At 38.8% G+C, this 20,345-nt stretch overlaps 1 protein-coding gene across 1 annotated transcript in view; it reads left to right on the forward strand.

Annotated features, from left to right (window-relative positions):
• nudt14 (nudix (nucleoside diphosphate linked moiety X)-type motif 14) overlaps positions 1–19,828 on the forward strand; it is a 34,837-nt gene extending 15,009 nt beyond the window's left edge. The window contains exons 2-5 of the mRNA XM_074685405.1: positions 9,408–9,451; positions 16,226–16,290; positions 16,892–17,192; positions 19,131–19,828. Of these exons, the coding sequence (XP_074541506.1) occupies positions 9,408–9,451; positions 16,226–16,290; positions 16,892–17,192; positions 19,131–19,380 (660 nt within the window). The 3' untranslated portion in view covers positions 19,381–19,828. The remainder of the gene's footprint in view (positions 1–9,407; positions 9,452–16,225; positions 16,291–16,891; positions 17,193–19,130) is intronic.
• Positions 19,829–20,345: the final 517 nt, after the last annotated feature.

Consider the following 20,345-nt stretch of genomic DNA (forward strand, 5'->3'; position numbering starts at 1 on the left):
TACAACTGCAGGCAGTTTTGTATAAGTATCGTTAATACTGAGAAATTATATGCATAATTTAATGGCTGTTGTTTTTTTTCAAGAAATCAATTTTAATCATGTTTTGTTCAGTATGTCTTGTTATGCAGATGATGATGTGTTACTCTCCCCCAAAAAGTACAAGCTGAACTCTTGACCTCAAATTCTGATTTCTTCTGCCCATTGTTGAATATTTCCTTAACAGAACTAAGTTAAGAAAGAGAGAAAGATACAAAGAAAAGCTTCAAACTGAGTGGCCTCATATGATATATTCAAGCTAATGTTGTGAAATTTAGACATCAATTCGACAGATTAAGGACAAGAAAACTCTATGTTCAGAAGCAAGACGACCCGGGTGTTCAGTGATTGATAATCCAATTTTATCCTTGTAAATACCTCACAGTTTACGTGCACCAGCTTCAATGAAAGGAGCTACATACTGACTCAGAAGTGATTCAGCAAACTTTATTTGCAAAGACACGGGTTGGTGCATCTCTGCTTCAGCCACGACAAGTGATTTATTGCACACACCTTTTTCATGAGTTTTGCTTTTACCAAGGAAGGGTGAGCAGGGTGCGGCTGGCTCGGCTCCAAGGAGGAACATGAGTGTGTAAAACACTTGAACACTTTTGATTTTTGTGCAAGCGAAAGCAGTCAAGGCACAAGTGAGGTGGGGTAAAGATCAACCAAAGTGTTTATATTCAGTCCCAGCCCTAAAGGATCAAAGAAAACAGTGCTAACTTTATTATTTTTAACATCAACATGCCTGTAGTAGCCAATGCTAACTTATTTGTGCAAACCACTTCCCCTTGTTTTTCTTTAATGAGGCTGGACCATATAAAATTACGATAGGGTCCTTTGGAGTGCTCACTGTCAGTGCTGGTGTTTTTCCCCCTCTGCAATGGTGTGTACTCTTCCTTTAAGGCAGCATTTGCATGTGCAGTGTCATTGTATAAACTCTTATTATAGCATAGCTAATGTTATCAGAAACTGAAAAGAAGTGGCTCTTTAACAGGGTACTGATTGTGTGGTGCTTTTTGCAGATTAATTCAAAATTTTATGGGAAAAAGCTAAAAATACCATTAGCTGAAACTTTGACACATTCTTCAAATCTAGAGACTTTTTATTTTTTAGTTTGTGGTTTATCTTGAACAAATGATTAATGATCAATAAATTTGTGATGAGTCATGCTTAATGTTGCAGCCCTATTTTGAAGCTAATTTGAGTAATGCACACAGAAAAAAACAGTGATCCATCTTTAAAATCGCTGTTCAGGAATCAAAAACAGAAACCTTTGCAAATTTTCCATCTCAGTTTTCAGATGCACCACAGCAACACCACAACAAAAACCTCCCAAACTTCAGCTCCATGCTCTCATTTCACACCACAACAAGACAGTAAATGATGCATGAACAGCATTATGCTAGCTTGGCTTCACATTGAGGCCCTGTGGCCCTGACTTGTTAGGTCATGCACCCGTCACTTGACTGTTTGTGGAGATGATCTAAGGAGATCTGCATAAGCTGGGAAGTTATTTTTGGATTCTTAACTTAAACATTATTCCAAAGATTTATTCCCTCTGTAGAAGCAGAGCATAATTCATACACTTCATGAATAAGTAAAGGCTTATTTGTTGTTCTCTTCTTAAACTCTGTTATCATCCCTGCTACTAAAGGGTTTGATCACATGACATAAATTTGACAAGATAAAATTGTTGCTTAAGCTACAAGACTTGGCCTGTAGTCAGATGTACTGAGATATTTATTTTTATTTACATTTTCCTGACTTATTTTGATTTCAACATATTTTAAGGTTGGAGTCTGCTGTATTATTCCATTCAGTTAAATAAATCTCAAAAATATGTATATTTTTTGATACATCTATCACAGCCATTTAGTTTCCATTAAAGCCAGACTTATTTACAAAGAATCTAAAAAAAAATTCCTTACTTTGCAAGTCCTGTTACTTTGTCTTTCTGGAATCTGATCATATTCCGCTTTATCCTTTTGACAAGATGAAGGATCAGAATCAATCCTTGCACGGGTTTTAAAAATCAGCTTTTTTGGCTCCAGATACTGATCACATTTTTCAATATTGAATATCTACAGCTGAGTCCTGATTTGGTATTTGAGTAAAGTATTGATTAGGTAAAATAAAAACTAGGGATGCGAGATATATCTGTATCAATATTGGTATCGGACGATTTTTACTCATTAGCTGCCGGCATTTTCAGAGTATCTTGAACGATCTTTCAAGACCCAAATAATCTTATTTTCTCTGACTATGTAAAGACCAAAACTACCTAAGAAGAGTGGACTCTCTTCTTTTATGTCTCTCTTCCTGTTTTTGATCCAGAAAACAGACAAAACACACTTTTTTGATCACATTCATCTCGGGTGCTACTAGGGATGGGTACCTTTCACATTTGAAATGATACGGTACTGATGCCCGCTACCTGGTTATCAGTACCGGTACTCAACGGTACCAATTTTCTGTACTTTTTTGGCTCTATGTGGTAAAAAAAAATCTATTTGTTTAATAATAGAATATATATTTTTTCAATTTAACATATTTCTTCTTCAGTATACAACCTTGCAATGCTGTGTTCATGTCCAGCATGGAAAATACTCTACTCTTCCACTCCCTCAAAGTCACAAAGATGCATTTAGGTACCTAAACATGGTACCTTTTGATTTCGCGTGAATTGGTACCCGGTACTTTTGACAGAATTCGGTCCGTACCTTTGAAAGTACCTAATTCGGTGCCCATCCCTTGGCGCTACATCCTTTGATCCTCTCCATGGTCGTCTTTTCTCACGATTGTGCCGCTCTGTCTCTCTAAACAACCTCGACACATCATCTCAGATTGTTGTTGTTATTTTTTTTAAACAATATTGATATTGGTAAATATCGGTAGGCTTTACACCGATCATATCGGCTATATCGGATCGGCCGATATTTGGCATTTTTTGTAATGATCAGGATCGGGCATCATGTCATAGATCACCGATCAATCAATGACGTCATGGTCATGTTTAATCTGTCTCATTTGCTCCAAACTAGTTTCACAGCATCGACATGTTTGTTTGTTTATATCCGAGAGCAAATGATTAATGATTAAAAAACTGTTAATTTCGTGGATGTATATGAATGTTTTGAGGCAGCTTCGTTCTATTTGCACTAGAGTTACAGTCTTTGACTGTTAATTTAATTGATATGCTGCAGTATGTTTGAGGCAGCATTACTGTCATCAATTTGCAGTATTTACTTGTTACAGGAAAGTAATTAATTACAATAAAGTAATTTAATTACTATAAGTTGTGCTAACTATTTTTGTCTTGGGTTATATTTTTGATTGTCCAGACTGAACTTAACTGAACTTGTCAGTCCTTTAATGCCCTCCAGAGGTCATTGATGTTTAAACCATGTATCTCAGTCAGATTGGGGCATGGCAAGATTGATACTCAGGTAACAGCACACAAGTATATAAGTACTTAAACAAGTAGTTTAAATGTTGCTTCTCACGTGATCGGATCGGTGATTGGTTATCGGTTTATTTAAACTCACTGATCGGTGATCGGCCCAAAAATTGTGATCGTGTTAAGCCTAAATATCGGTGATTGGCCATATAACAGTAATGTTAATATCGGATATTGATATCGGCCAAAATTTTCATATCAGTGTGTCCCAAAAAAAAACTATAATAAGTCTTGGGATCATGCCGTTTTTAAAATTATCTATTTTACCTGCTGTTCTACCAAAGTTAGCCAAAGTCCTGCATAAAATCCTATATCAGAGCTCCTTAAAAAAAAAATTAAAAAGCAAAAAGCATAGATATTTATTAATTTGAACGTCATTATTCATAATTTTCTGGCCGTGAAAATTGGATCTTTGCATTTTGTAACAGTGGAAACCTCTGAAGATAGTTTTGGTTTCAGTTGAATGAGAGATGTTTGATACCATTTTTTTTCCGGACCAATACCAGTACAAGTATGCCGTCTTGAGTACCCACGAATACAGAGTACTGATACCACTAGTACTTAAAAAACCCCCATAAAGTTTCAATTCACAGTGCCACATCATTTTGACCAAAGATAGCACTGTCACTCTGCCATGAAGTCCAAAATAAAACACAAACAGCTCTTTCTGAGTTTAAGATTTGTTTTTAAAACATTAACAAAAGTGAAAAATGAAACTAGTTCCCTGGTTCATTCATATTGTCTGGACAGGACCTAACATACATTTGCTATACGGCAGCAATGTAGCGCCAACTACTGGCAAGGAGGACTTACTCCGCATAAGATTTTTGTGCCTTGAGTATCAGTTGCTGGTATCGACAGCCTTCAGGATTACCAATACCGGCTCAATACCAATGCCAAAAGAGGGCCAGAGAAACACAGACTTAAACTTGAAAAACTTTATTCCCACTAACTTTCCAATGATGTCATTTCTGTCAGATGATTTAGTTTATGTGCGTGAGCTAATTTCCTTCAGATAGAAATCTTTCATTTTCCTTTCTACAGCTTTAAGTACCTCTCTGGCTCAGCAGCACATTCAGACTCAGGCCCTGTTGCCATAACAATACTTTTATTATGATGTCTGATACTATCAGTGCAATTAGCTGGCCGTTTAACCCCCACCCATTTCTTGGGTGGTGCTGAAACAGTAGCACCCTGCTCGCACAGGAGAAGGCACATCTATTTTCACTGCAATAAGCCTGTTGTAGCAAAGCTGTCATGACTGCATCTGAAAGAGCTGGTGGGTGGAGAGGAGGTGTAGCCTAAATCTGAATCAAGGCCATGTTTCCTCAGGCAGAGCAAATGTAGGCCAACTTTACCATATTTATACGGCATGTAATGGGAAGAGGAATACAGGAGAAGTTTATGCTTCAGCTGTGTTCACACATCTTGGCTGCTTGTAGTTTGGAGCAGATGTTACTCAGAGAGGAGTGTTTTGTCTGGGGATATTTTCAGACTCAAACTTTATTTTTTAATCTGCTGTGTAAGGGTGCAGAGAGTTGGTTTGTTACATATCTGCAGATAAATAAATGTCAGATAAACTAATGTAGGGAAGGCAGCACGTAGACCTCAGAGAATATAAATATATTATCATGAAGGTAGCCCAGATGACCTCTCCTAGGGGCTGCCCTTGGCCACTCTGTTCACCAGAGATGAGTTAAGATTTTCAAATACTTGAAAACTTGCTTAATAATAAAGCCAATAAATCAAGCACAGCAGCATTGTTTCCAGGCTCTCATAGCCCCTCTGTTCAGAACGCTCTGATTTAGTGGGTGTGGCCTTCATATGTAAATGAGCCACCGCTGATACCGCCCCGCTCTTCCACGTCACTGAGAGCGGCGCCACGAGCTCCGAGTGCACAATGTTTAGAAAACAGTGAAGCTCCTTTACCGTACCATTACAGGCTAAGACAACAGGCTAGCTGCAGCTAAAGTTAGCATCCTGAAGCTAACACAGAGACAGGCGGGACACTGAGGAAAAGCTCTTACATCTGCTCCACAGCACACAGCATTTAAAATACTCACATTTCCAGGGTCCCAGGTTTGTTGGAGGATGGTTGGTAATGCGCCTGGATTCAGGACCAGTCTATTCGCTAGACCTCTGTTGTACTGTCCAAAGTTGGAAAAGCAGTCGGCTGTGAAGTGTCTAGCTCACACATGCACAGTTTTACTGAGTGTAGCTGGAACATTTCCTTGATAAATGAACTCTAGCCACTCAGTCTTGTCTTCTTCCGAGATGGGAAGCTTGTGCATGGAACTGTTGTTTACAGCCAAAAACCGAGCAGTGATGGCTCTTCAACTTCGCCATGTGGAGGGGAGTGCGCAGAGAGGGGGTTGGGGAGTATCTGCTCTGGTGGACCAATCAGGTCAGACTTGCTCCTGATTGGTCAAAAAAAGGGAATCACTGACGTGGGCAAATCCCCAAAATCCAAACAGCTCGTTTTAGGTCAGGATTTTACATTCACAAGCTCTACTAAGTACAGGTTTTGTCATTAAATATCACATTTTGTGGGCTGGGAGGAAAGACAAAGACCCACAAATTTCACTAAAAGACTTAATAAAGAGAATTTTGCACAATATGGGACCTTTAAGTTCCATGCAATCTGAGCGCGGAAGAGCATATTCACCGAGAAAGTGTTGGGAGATGTTTCTTGTGGTGGTGTGGTTTATTTGTCCTCTATATGGAATGAGCTTGTCTGTGTGTGTATACATGCATGTGTTTTTGTGTCTGTGAACGTGTTGGAGCAGAACTTCTGAAAACTCTCTAAATATGGTGTCAGCTCTCTTTGAAATACCACTTTTTGAGTTTTTTTTGGAATTAAATGATTCCTCAAGGCAGAGAAAATTCCTCAATCATTTTTTGTAAGCAAGTACCTCAAATTATTCAAGGAATTGTTTCAGCTCTGATAATTAGTGTCAACTGAAAAAGTAGAATTGAAAAATAAGTACTAAAGTAAAATATTCAGTTAAACTTGTCTTGTTTTTACAGAGGTGGAACTGACTAGATAATACACACACACACACACACACAGCTGATGCTTCAGTTCAGCTGTTGCTGACTTGCAACATACAAAGAGCGCATGTTTAGAGTGGGTTGCTTGTCATATGATAAACTAATACAGCAGTTTCACTTGAGAAGCACTGTGTTTAAAAAAAGCACAGTCCAAGCATCACTTTCACACTCTACATTACTTTGCCACAGAAGCATAACAGCTCTGTTCTGAGTCCGCAGTGTGAAAAGTGCTTTGGACTGATGTTTATTTACATCTCTAACCTGCAAAACTGGCCTCGTAATTTTTCAGCAGCGACACTACGACCAAATATATGTCAGTGTTTAACATCAACATTTCAGTAAAGAAAAGTCAGAAGAAGCAGAGTTTGTCCTCCTGACCTTTAAACAGCTCTGCTCGCTTCACCTGCCGTGAATGAATTAACCTTAAACCAGACGATCAGGATGGTTTCCTCATCACACCTTTACACTTACCTGCAAAGTGCTGAGCAAACATTCAGCTGTGTGTGTGTGTTTGTCGTGTGTGTCACTGCCCACATATTTAAAATTTCTCTCAGCCAAAATGATTCAGGCTACCTCCAATATGCCTGTCACAATCACGTACACACACACACACACACACACACACACACACACACACACACACACACACACACCTGCTTCACCAGTTTTTCATGCAAATGCTCTGCTGGAAATTTACTGAAGGAGTGTTCAGCAGCACATCCTGTTTATGTGATAGTGATGATGATGATGATGATGATGATGATGTTACCACAGGGCATAGAAACGCTCAGCTAGCACAGCTTCAGTCAAACAACTGCAGGACATGTTTGATGGTTTAGTCATCAGGAATTTCTCCGAGCAGCTCACTCACTCCAGTGTTTGGTGTCCATTTCTTCAATTTCCTTTAACAGAAGAACAACGAGGACTGTACTTCCTGTGTCATCACCACAGAGTCAGACATTCATAACGTTTAGTTAACTCAGCACAAAAAGTAAGGCTGTTAGTGTTTGGGAGATTATTTCTTTGGTTTAACAACACGTCTTGGATGTAGGCCTTATAAAGTGAAAAGTCTGTTGATTTCACTTTTGAATGGAGCCACATTTGTAAGGAGCATGAGTATTTGAGTTCATGCATGAAAAAATTGCCTTAACCACTCTGCCAATGCCAAACAGCCAATTTTGCCATCAACTAAGTTAAGCGTTTATAACTTAATATGCGTACTTTTAACTTTTACCTGCAGATTGATGAGATTCTTGGGTTTTTACTGGGTCAAAACTACACACTGCCAGTTTTATTTTACTAAATACAGTTAAATAATTGAGTTCTCAGCTGGTGTCTCTTTTGAAACTTTGGCCGCTCAGGACGCCGGGCTCTCATTGAAAATTGATAAACTTCTGGCATGCTTGCCTCTTTTGCCTCTTTTAGTGTGAACGCACAGTTGGAGTTTGGATCAGAAAAAAAGGGAAATTTCTGAATCACAAATTCTAGCAGAATTTTTCTCTTAACTTAGAACTCTAAGGCAAAAGACATGACCTTAACTTCAGTCAAATAATTTTGACTTTTTTCTTAAAATTCTTACTTTTAAAATTTGTATTTCATCCCCAAATTCTGGAAAAAAACAGAACAAAACAATTCTAACTTTTATCTTATATTTCTGGGTTCTTTTTACAGAAGTCTGACTTTGGATGAACTGACTTTGATTGAAAATCCTGAGGGGTAAAAGTGGGATTTCTGTTAGATTTTATTCAGAAATCAAACTTTTTTACTCAGACTTCCAGTTATTTTAAAAATTCTTATTCTTTTCTCAGATTTTTTGTTTTATGGAATTGTAAATTTATTCTCAGAGTTCTTATTTGAATGCAAGAAATCTTTTTGTTAGAAGATTTTTTTACTTTCTTTTTTACCAGTATCCTTGGGGCAAAGACCAAAATTAAAAAAAAAACAACAACAAAAACAAAACAGTCTTAGTTTTTTCCTTAAGGCCTTTGCACACCAACAGCGATATAATAATCATTGTCTTAATAGTTTTTGTACCTTTTTTGTAAAGAACCAGGTGCTGGCACATGAACACAACCAAGCAGTCTGCCATGTTGAAAGTTTTGGTATGTGATGTGTCAACGAGTGTTTTGATTGGTCAGATGTGTACTCGTCACAAGCGAAACTTTGGAAAAATCAGATAAAAAAAAAAGCCACAATTTTGCTCAGCAAAATAACGCTGCTGGTGTGAAAGCTTGCATTTAGAAACAGTCGGTTAAAAGATAAAAAAAACGTGTGAAATATTTGCGTGAAAAATACACGTTGGTGTGCAAAGGTCTTTAGTCCTTCTTTCAAAAATATTCTGAAAATTTTTCCAATTTCAAGACAGAAAAATAGAATTATTTGACTTTAATCCCAAAATTCTAAATGAAAAAAGTCACCATATATTTTAGGTCTTTTGATTTCGACTTAGATCAAAGAATTCTCATATTTTAAAAGAAAAGTCAGATTCAGATTTATTTTTTAAGTATTTATAGGCCTAACCCTCATATACGTTTTTTTCCAGTGACCTTGCCTTTTTTAACATAGTGTGAGTAATGAAATACTTCTCTGAGACGTGTTTATTTTTGCTGAGTTACAGTTTATGAAGCCCTGCCTTACACCTGTAGATGTTTTCAGTGGGTTGGGTTTTTTAATCTACCTCGGCATGCTAACGCTGGCGTCTGTTGAACGACAGCTGATTGTCTCTGCTGTAATCAGAGTAAATGGTTCAAAGGTGACACGACGAGTTACATAATAAAGGGAATGAGATGTTGTGGTGCCATGAATGCATCCTGTTTGTGCTCTTCAGGTTAAACTGAGTCTCTTTGTTTTTCCCTCACAGAATGGCACAAAGAAATCCTGGGACTTCATGCGAACTCATGACAGGTAAAACAGTTTATTTCCACTTATAAAGAAGTTTTGTCTGTTTGTCCTTGAACATTTTGTCTTCATTGATGTTTCTACTTTATTGTGCTCCAACACTTAATTCAGCAGCGTCTCTAAGAGATACCAAATACTGGAAGGTCAAACCAAAACAGAGCTTGTTTTCACAGAGCCTCACTCTGTTTTTCTACTTGGCAGAGGCTGTAAATGTGTGAGCTTTACAGGGGGCACTTTAAGAGAAATATCACACATTTGTGTAAAAGCCCATGGTTCCTTCTCTCTGTTTTGACCAGGGTACCTTAATACCCTGAGGTAAGTCTTGGGCCATTTAAGCCCCTCTTTCCTTCTCTACTGACCCCTAAGAGAGGTCCTTGTGAAAAATAGCTCCACTGAGACAAAAGCATTACACCTCAAACCTGTACTTTTAAGAGGAAGAAGCCCATGGGAGCATCCTTCTCCTCCCTGGGGTAAGTTCCTCTGCGTGTATTCAATGGAAACAGGGTTGTTTTGCATTTATGGTTAAGTGTGCATCACATTTTCTTCCCAATGGGACAGTTGTTGCAGCTTGTAAGGTGGGCTGAGAAATGTGGAGGACAGATTTGATTTTATCCTCAGGTCCCACTGGGCTGCTTTCTCACGTTTTATAATGGAAAAAGTTTTCAGCAGTCAAATGAAAATCACTCGTTGGGATTGACAGGTCAATTAAATGAGGCCTTGTCGGCTTCAGTATTTTGAGGATATGTAGGTTTTATATCACATATCTGGATAGCTACTTCAACATCTTGCATGATGTTTGGGTGGGGATGAGTTTTAAAAAAAAGTGTCATCTCTACATCGTATAGAACGGTATCTCTGTGACATCACCTATCTGTTTCTGAGGCCAAGTTTTGATGCCTATCGCTGTTGGGTGCCATATTGGAGGTACTGACTCAAAGAGGCAGGGTTGAAGCGGTGTCTTCAATTACACCAGCTCATATCTCAAGCAAATACTATCTTTTTAACTGCTGAGTTATTTAAATACAAAAAACTCAGTGAATGTCAGAGTTGTTTCTTTTTCTTTTTTTACTTTTCAGGTTTTCAGGGTTTTTGCCAAAGAGAATAGGACAGTGGGTAGGGCAGGAAACAAGGTGAGAGTGGGAAGTAACCTGTTGGAAATAGGGCTGGGCCGATATGCTTTTCTCTCGATTTGATAGGATCAGGATTTTTAGGGTGGCGATGCGATTTAAATTTTTCGATATTTACGATTTTTACGATTTTGAGTTTGCTTTTTTTACACCAGACCATGTGAAAAAGTAAAATGATGATAATGTCTACAGACTGTTTGAAGAATTTAAATTTGAAAAAATAAAAAATAAATTTTTGAGAATACTGATTATGATAATGTCAAAAAAAAAAAATCCCAGTATATCGATTTTCAATCTTTTCCCCCACCTCTATAGAACGTATATGGACATTGTCTCTGTGACATCACCTATCTGTTTCTGAGGCTATGTTTTGATGCCTATCATTGTTGGGTGCCATATTGGAAGTGCTGATTAAAGCTAGCTTTAGTCAACTTAGCAAGAGTTAAAGAGACAGGGTTGAAGCCATGTTTTACATTACACCAACCCATATGGTCAGGCAAATACTGGTATCTTTTTAACTGCTGAGTTATTGCAAAAAAACTATTTGATGTGGGCTGTTGGAGTCTTTTTCAATTTTTTAAACTTTTTTCATTTTTAGCTTTTTGAGTGGGGTAAGGGGGTTATGCCTTTATTCAGAGAGGACAGGACAGTGGATAGAGCAGGAAACAAGGTGAGGGTTGGGGGAGGCTGAAGGTTGGATTTTGTACTGGATTTCCTTGCTCATTGGCTAGCGTTATGGAGCAAGCAACCAAGGCTACAAACCAATACTGCTGCACCTAGAGTTGGTTTTTGTAACCAGCTGTAAACACGTTTATTTTGCTGTGACTATTGGCTTGTTGGTTTCCAATACTTTCAAAGCCAGCCCCAAGTGGACACTTAAGGAACTGCAGTTTTTAGCACTTCTACATCATTTTCATTTCCTTTAGCTGTAAGCTGACACTTCATTGCGATACATTTTCCCCACTTCGTAATCAAATGTGAAAGTACAACAATCAATATTTCCTCTGTAATGAACCCCCCAGTCCTGTGGGGGCAGTCTTGTGCCTCCATAGCCTGAATATCAATGTGCAGGGACCCCTCTTGACTTGACATCTGTTGTTTAGTTTGCAAAAACTGACAGTACTTAAATGCTGATGTTTGGACGCATTTTTGATTTAGATATTAAACAGTCATAGTAATGGCACTGGTATATGTCTTAAAGTTTAGGTCACACGCCCAATGAGGCTAACCCAAGTGCTGGTGGCCCAGGTTTCAATCCATTCGGTTGGCCCTTTCCTGTCTGTCACTCCCAGTTTCTTGTCCTATCCACTGTCCTGCATTTTCTAAATGAAGGCATAAAAAGCCAAGAATTTAACTTCATAATAGTTATAATTAAAAAAAATGATGAAAGTTGATCACTCGACTGCATTTGGTGGAGGAGGAAAATGATGATGATGACTGTCTTTCACCATTCAAAATATAACGTTACGTTAAAGGACCCCTGAGATTCAAAAGCAGAGTCGATAGCTCAAAGATTATTGATTCTAAGGTTTGAAGAATGTGGGACCAGGTCCTTAATGGCACCAGGTTTTCGATCCCCATCCCTCATAGAAATACTCTGAACTCCTTTATTTGGGGAACCAGTTTCCTCCCTGGAGAAACTCAAAATGGGAAATCAATCGTTTAAGGTCGTGTGTTGTGGTCGGGGAGCTGCTGACCTTCAGTCACATTAGTGTGAAGTGCAGGTCGAAGCATGGACCGATCCCAACTCTACCCCTTAGCCCTTGTCTTACCCTTTAGCCATTGGTCAAATCCTTTTTTTTTTAAAGTCAAATTCTTCATTCCAGTCTTTGTTTATGAACTGGATTTGATAAAAGTTACCACTTTTCTCCAGCAGAGGGCAAAATGTTTCTCTCTGACTCATGTGATGTGCATTTTATATAAAAATATGGCTCCTTAGTCTATCTGTAGACATTATCGTCATCATTTATCCTTTCAGATGGCGTGGTGTTAAAAAAGCAAACAAAAAATCACAAAAATTGTAAATACCAAAGAATCGCAATTTAAATTGAATCGGCACCCCAAAAAACGTATTTGGATCGAATCAGGAGAATACCGGCTGGACATGGCCTAAGAGATGTTTTTTTACCCCTCCTCCTTGGCCCTTAAAATAGAAGGGGAAGGGAAGGGGTAGACAAAAGGGTAAGATATAAGCTTGACAGTTGGGACTGGCCATTAGTTGTCTCCAAACACCCAAAAACACATGTGGACTGAGTCGGCTTGCTCCTGTTGCTTTGTTTTTTTGACACCTATGTGTTTATGGGAGTGTTTACATTCTGCTAGTGATGCCTTATCCTAACCAGAAGTTATTCTGTTTGAGACAGATCTTTGAAAAATATGGTGGAAAATTTATGTGAGGAAGTAAAAGAAGTAAAAGTTGCCTCATTTCTTGTATCATGGGATGAATTATGGATCTTTTCCTGTAAGACCAGCCTGATGATATCACTCACCCCATTCCTGCTCCTCATATGTCTGCTATAACCCACTTGTTCCCGCCATCCACTCAGAGCCCCCCGCTGTGAAAGCTTAACGGTGCATGAAACGTCCTGAGTGTCCGTTTAACCTGCTTCTCCGTTCAACCATCGGAGCGTTTCTTTCTGCAGCGGGAAGCTGTAGAACAGCAGTAATGGTGTGGAACTGTGCTGCATGACCCAGGCCTGTCTCTGGGGACAGTTTCCATACCTCAGGGCTGCGTGTCCCACTTATGAACCAAAACCCACCACACCATCTTATTCAGGCTTTAAAGGGAGGAAATTCACCCATCAGACTGTCTTTTACTGCTCCAGGCTGAAACAAACACACCAGTACAGCGTCCTCAGCTTATTGCCTGAAGCTTGGTATATACCTGCAGAAGAGTTCAGGTGGAAAAGGTCGTCTGTAAAGTGATTCCTTTGCAGAAATTTGGCGGCCATTCATCCGGTAAATTATCAATTTAATCCTTAGGCAGAGGCTATATCACGCTTTATTAACTCTTTAAAGAAAAAAAGCAAGTACGAGGCTTTTCTGCGGCTCTTTTTTCAAGGAGGTGAAGCAAAAACTTGTCCCATGTTTAGAGCTCACATGCCAGTCTGAGCACTTGTGTTCTGCTTGGGCTCAGGTCCCTGAGTTCATGATCATCTCGGCCTTAACACGCTCAACGCTGATGTCCTGACGAATCACTGAAAATAGGCACTCGGACTTTCACTTTAAATATCTGCGGTGCAAACGGATATTAAATCAGTATCAGCCCAGGCCCTGCAGCCAGAAGCACGTTGTAACACCAATGTCCCGGTTCCCTTTCACCATGGGAAAGACAGGGCAGGGCTTCCTGCCGCCTCAGACACATCCGCTTTCCCAACGCTGACCCCAGGCCTCAAGACTCCAGTGGCAGCGACAGTCACACTTAAATACACACTCAAACAGCAGCGCACCACCTCGAATTTACAGTTCCCTGAATGCTGCTGGTGAAACATGGGCCTGCTCTCGCTTAAACACACACTTCAGCTTCATTTTAATCAAATAGCCTCAGGTTTAGCAGAAACACCTCGATGTTTGGTATCCTTGGTGCACAGCAGACCTGCCAGGTCTGAGAGCAGATATATCTGCCTTTCTGCTGCGTTGCTAAGAAATAAGATAGTGTTGATCTTGACACAGGATGCAGACTGTGTGTTTGCATGAAACAACAGGCTTCAGTGTTTTGCCTCTTCATAATTAACTTCACTGGCTGCGCAGACTTCAGATTTCATCATCCTTCAGTAACAACTCTCCCAAACACGTCTCCTTGCTACCTCTCCTATCTCCTTCATACCTTCACACCTGCTCGTCCTCTCAGTCTTCTTCCTCCATCTTCTTCACTGTACAGGATCTCATTAAAGCTGTTCAGTCCCCCGTCTCTGGAAGTCTCTGCCATAAAAGATATCTGTGACTATTAGTCTCTTTTTCCAGTTTCAAATTCAGCCCAAAAGCAGCGTTTTTCAGGATCTGGGAATCACTGTAACCCTGACATGTGTGCCTTCTTTGTTTACCTTTTAGACTGTGAATTGTTTTCTATCTATACATATTGTAAACTCTGAATTAAGGTCTGTTTTACTGTTGTTCCATTTAATAGATGACCTTGAGTATCTTAAAGACTCCCCTTAAGGAAATTAACTATGTATGTAAATATTTTACGGTGAAAAGACTCAGAATTTTGATTTTAAGCTCAGGATTCAGGTCAGATTTTTAACAAGAGCCATGATTTAAGCTCTTTCTTAGAATGATGACTCAATAGACTTCTGTCTGATCTTGATCATCAGGTTGAGAAAAAAAAATTCTGCAAATAAAAAGTGACTATTTCTCATGAGTTAGACATTAGGAGTCTGACTTAATCGTTGAATTCAATTCTATTTCAAAATTGTGAGATTAATGTTCAAATTTGGACTGATCTAGAATTAGGGATGAAAATTTGCAAAAAAAAAACCTTGATTACTGAACAAATTCATATTTTTACCACATAAACACAAAAAAGTACTGAAAATTGGTACCGTTGGGTACGGGTACCGATTGCCAGGTACTGGGTATTGGTACCATATCGTTTCAAATGTTCCCTATCTAGAATCTAGATAAGTCTAGAATCTAGATAAGTCTAGAAAACAGTATATTTTTAGGTTCGAGGCAGAAGTTGAAGAACTTCAAAAAAGCCTGAATTCAAAGAAAAAAGTCTGAGTTGTGACTTCTGTCAGAATTCAGACTTTATTTTTAGAAATCTATCGCATGGACCTTTGACTTTAAAGGTAGAGTTTGCAGGGATTTTTGTTATTTGTTTGTAAACACAACATTCAAACTGGGCTCCTCCTCCTTGGCTCAGTGCCAGCAGCAGCACACACCCACAGCCTCCGACTGTGACTACGTGAACACACTCACTAGCCCAGCAACCACCTGCAGCATTGCGTTTCTTTGTGGGACAGACTCGAGAGCCGTGCACCTGACTTGGCATGTTAGCACAAGCTAACCACGGGTATTTGACACATACCTGGTTAGCAGAAAGCTAACTTGCATTGCTCTTCATCCCAAACCAAGCTTTACCCTTGTTTAGGAAAAGCTTTATCTGTTTGCCGTTTTGTTTCACTTTGGTTGTTTTTCTGTCTCTGTGCTACGTCCACTATTGTAACTGCTCATGGAAGCTTCTTCCACTCACTGATCAACAGGCAAAGTCACTTGTGGACTGGGTGCTCTGTGATTGGCTGATGTAACCTTGCTTACTCTCCCTCCAGAAACATCTCAATACAACCAAAACAACAACATACAGGCAGAGGAGGGGGTTTGAGGCACTGAAACACATGTATAGAGGCCTTGACTAAAACCTCAGAATTTTGACTCATACTTTCTGATTTTTCATTTTTTTGTCTTTGTACTGGCTCTACCTTGAGAATAAACAAATTGGAAGTGGTTTTAACCCTCTTCTGTGTCCAGTGGTTTGGAGGACGTTGGCAAACTTAGTCATGTGGCATGTTCAACTGTTGAACTCATGTCGTGTGTTTTCTGCTTTAATTTCATGGGACACCTTGATGACTGACCTGAGGTATAACATGTTCTGTCTGAAAAGTTGCCTGACTGTTTTTTAACTAAACTTTTTCTTCTGTTTTCCCGCCCACAGTGTATCAGTGCTGATCTTCAACACCACCTCACACTGTTTTGTCCTCGTCAAGCAGTTTCGTCCAGGTACGTTTTCACCACTCCCTTTTTTTTAACCTTGGATTCTATTTGTTTTACTTTCTTCTTGTCACCCTGTTAGATCTTGACTGTTTTATACCCTGTGGGCACTTTCACTTAAAAACCCTCTGAGTTACAGTCCCTGTTTATTCTACTGGATCTTAGCAACAATGCAGACTCATAAATAGAGCAGGAGAGGCCTCCTTTGTTGGGAGTCGCCAGGGTTTGTTCCACACTACAATGTGCTAAATTCAAGGAAGTCTGGGCATTGATATATTTATTTCCTCCTCTCTTTTTCAGTTGGAGAGAAAGTTCTTTATCTCAAAGAAATCAGTTTGTCTACAAACAGAAATAACTTTCTTTTATTCTCAAAGTCAGAATGCACCATATATTTTTCAGTTTATACACAGTTGAAAATACAGACATAAGTTACCCTATTTATATTACATTATGTCATCTAGTGTTGGGGTGAGTTTATATATATCCTCCTAATGTTTCCCTTTTCCCAATTTACTAATTCATAACTTGTATTTTGTTGGTTAAAAAAAGAAACCACACATATTTTATCACCTAAAACACACTGAGATAAAATTCTCTTTTCCACTTCCAGCCGTTTACATGTGTGAGTGGGAAAAGTCCAAGACGCAGCCGCCTCAGTCTGCTGAAAAATCCGAAGAGGGCGCCGCCGAAGCTGCAGCCCCCGCCGCTGAGTCTCAGGAGGGCCAGTCGGCCTCGGAGGGAGACAGCTCCTCAAAGTGGCCCCCGGCCTCTGCAGGAGTCACCTACGAGCTCTGCGCGGGGCTGGTGGACAAACCCGACCTCTCCCTGGAGGAGATCGCCCGGCAGGAGGTGCTGGAGGAGTGCGGCTACGATGTGCCTGCCTCTAAACTGAAGAGGATTACTTCGTACAGGTGAGTGGATGCACAGCTAGGATTCCTGAACAAGTTAATCAAACTCAATGTGAGTCCTAAATATTTGATGTTTGTTTTCGCTCATGTCAAATCACAACTCAAAAAACGTTATATTAAAGTGCTCTGAGTTGTCTTGACTCCCTCTAGATTTCAAATCCCTTAACAATTAATTTCTGTTGTCCTATTTGGTTTCACTTTTCCTATTAAGTTCTACACCTCCTTGAGCCATGTTCACTCAGAAATAACCTACATTTGCTGCTTCATCTCTTCAGTCTGACTTTTTTTAAATTGAGGCTTCATCAAAAAAGCTTTAAAAAATAAAGAATAGATCCGCCTCAAGTCTCAATAAATGGTCACTGCTGGTCCTGCTTGCTGCATCTGTCTGTCTCTTGAGTATATGCAGCCTTCTCAAGGGGTCTATAGGCCAGGAGAGCATAGTTTACACCAGGGGTCTGCAACCTTTACTTTCATAGAAGCCATTTTGCCTCAGCTCACCTTAATTAAAGACACTCCTAGAGCCACAAAATCTTCTTTATCTTCACAATAAAGACAATAAAGTGTATAAATTCTAAATATAAAATTGCACGTCATGTCTTACTTTTTTATTTTTTAATTAATTTGCTAATACTTCAAATTTAAAAAAAAAGAAAAACATTTCTAAAAGTTTAGGAAATTAAAAAGCTTTCAATGTTTTTGTCATTTTTTTTTTTTTTTTTTTTATTCGCAAAAAAATAATTTTTTATATTAAAAAAGTGCAAAATTCCCCCAAAATTGAAATGTGATACATTGGCAAAAATTTTTGAAATTTCAAAAAGTTGCAAAAATTAAATAAATAAATCAAGTGCAAAAATTTCACAAATTTTTGGAATTTTAAAAAGCTGCAAAAATAAATAAATGGAATTGCAAAAAAATGATAATTCAAGTTTTTTTATGTCAAAAAAATAAAATGAAATTTTGAATATTTGCAGGACAAACTTTTTTATTTAAAAAAAAATGCAAAATTTCCCCAAAATTGAAATGTAATAAATTTGCAAAAGTTTCAAAAAATTTTGAAATTTCAAAAGAGTTGCAAAAATTTTCCAAAAAATTAAATTGCAAAAATTTCACAAACGTTTAAAATTTCAAAAAGCTGCAAAAATGAATAAATGGAATTGCAAAAAAAGATTGAAAATACTATTTAAAAAAATAATAATAATTTCAAAAATTTGCAAAAAATCAAAAAATTTCAGAAATTTTCAAACTTTTTAAAATTACTCGTATTAGATTATATATTTTGATATTTTGCTCAACTTATCATTTTTTGTCATTTTTTGTTGTTTGCAAATGTCAAGCATGTTTTTGCTTTTTGTTAGTTATTTTGTCCATGGGAAGTTGGTGGGCTGATGTTGTTGATGATATTTTATTTAGTGTCAATGTCTTTAATCATCAATACCTTCTGGAAGAAAAACAAAAATTCTTTAAATAAATAATTATATTTTAAAGCTAAAAGGAGCCACTGCAGCAGAGTCAAAGAGCCGCAGGTTGCAGACCATCAGTTTAGACCCAAGAAGAAGTCAAGAGACAGAACTATAAAAGAGAAAATACAACTGTATATGCGAGCTGGAAAGATACAGTCATCCATCTTTGTCAGTGTTTTATCAGAGCTGTCCTCATTAACCAGCAACACCTGCACAGCTCTGACTGACACCTCTCATAAATCTGCTTTTGATTTGACTGGAGCACCTCCTCTGGCTCTGTTGGTGTTGTCTTCAGCGAGTGTTATGTGTTGGCTGCTTCCATTAAATACATACTTAGGTATCGAATTGACCCTCATGAGCCCCTATAAGGGCGACAGGAGCATGATGTGAGCCAAATGCTACGGTGGCCAGTTGGTGTCTGCTCAGAAAAAGAAGACATGCCGTGTTTGTCTAAGAATTTCTTTTGTCTTCCTCTGTACAGGTCAGGTGTAGGTGTAACGGGTGCCAAGCAGACCATGTTTTATGCCGAGGTGTCCGACGACAACTGTGTGAGCGCAGGAGGAGGTGAGCCCAAGGAGGGGGAGCTTATCGAGGTGGTCAAAGTCCCGCTGCACGAGGCCATGACGTTCGCCTACAACGAGCGTATACCCAAAACCATGGGCGTCATTTTTAGTTTCATCTGGTTCCATAATAACATGTCTCCCAAGTACAAGATCTCCACCAACGTGTAACTAGTATTAATCAACAATCTTTATACGGTTTATTCAATTTAAATCAAACACTGGCCCAGCACATCTTACACCCTCCCCTTCATCACTCTTCATTCTGTACCGCCTTTTCTTTTGTTTGCTCATTGGTCCGTGATGAAAAGAGGGCCCCTCGTCTTGTTGCCAACAGCTGACTTTACGTTTCGTCCTGTTTACCTTTTTCTATTGAATGTGATCCTCATGTTTCCCTCTAAGCTGGTCGTCACTGGCACTTGTGTCTCGTCTTGTTTCATTTCTTTGTTCATTTCCTGTGCCATCTGTCACAAATGGTTGCATATCGCTCATTTCATTTGCCTGCCCTTGATTAAAGGAACACTCCACTGCTTTTAGCATAGGTTATCGACAGTTTCCTACCTCTAAAACAGCAAAGATACTTCAATCATCCATGAAAGACATCACAATTCTGACAAAACTCTTTCTTCGGCAAGGGTGCTAACAAGCATCATTTTGCTAACATTTTAGCATGCTAATAACTGCGTTTAATGTCATGTAAACATTTCTACTTGCCTGGCAAAATGCACTGAATGAATTTCATCTTACATATCAAAACATCAAAGGTTATAGAAATAGAAATGTCAGAGTAGAAACTTAAAATACTGACTGTTTTTAAAGATAGATGAGCTGTCTCTTTCTCCTACTGCTGTGCAAAAGTGTAGCCAAAATACCCCCTGAGATGGATGTTGGTATTTTGCGCTAGACAGTAGAGATTTGAAACGCACATTTCACTTATCAATAAAGCAGCAAAAATCTATTAAACTTAAAAAACTGAAATGAGAAACTTATTTATAGAAAAAAATGAAGCCCGATAATTGATTAAGCTGAATGTTTTGGCTTCACTTTAGGGGAACCGCCGCGTCATCCATCTTTTTTTGAACAGTCTTCACACGAAAACAGACAAAGCAGTGGAGCATTCCTTCAAGCCATGATCC

The sequence above is a fragment of the Halichoeres trimaculatus genome, unplaced genomic scaffold (genome assembly GCF_033239565.1).
Source record: "Halichoeres trimaculatus isolate MK-OKI-2021-1 unplaced genomic scaffold, fHalTri1.1 fHalTri1_scaffold_13, whole genome shotgun sequence".
NCBI classification, from domain to species: Eukaryota; Metazoa; Chordata; class Actinopteri; order Labriformes; family Labridae; genus Halichoeres; species Halichoeres trimaculatus.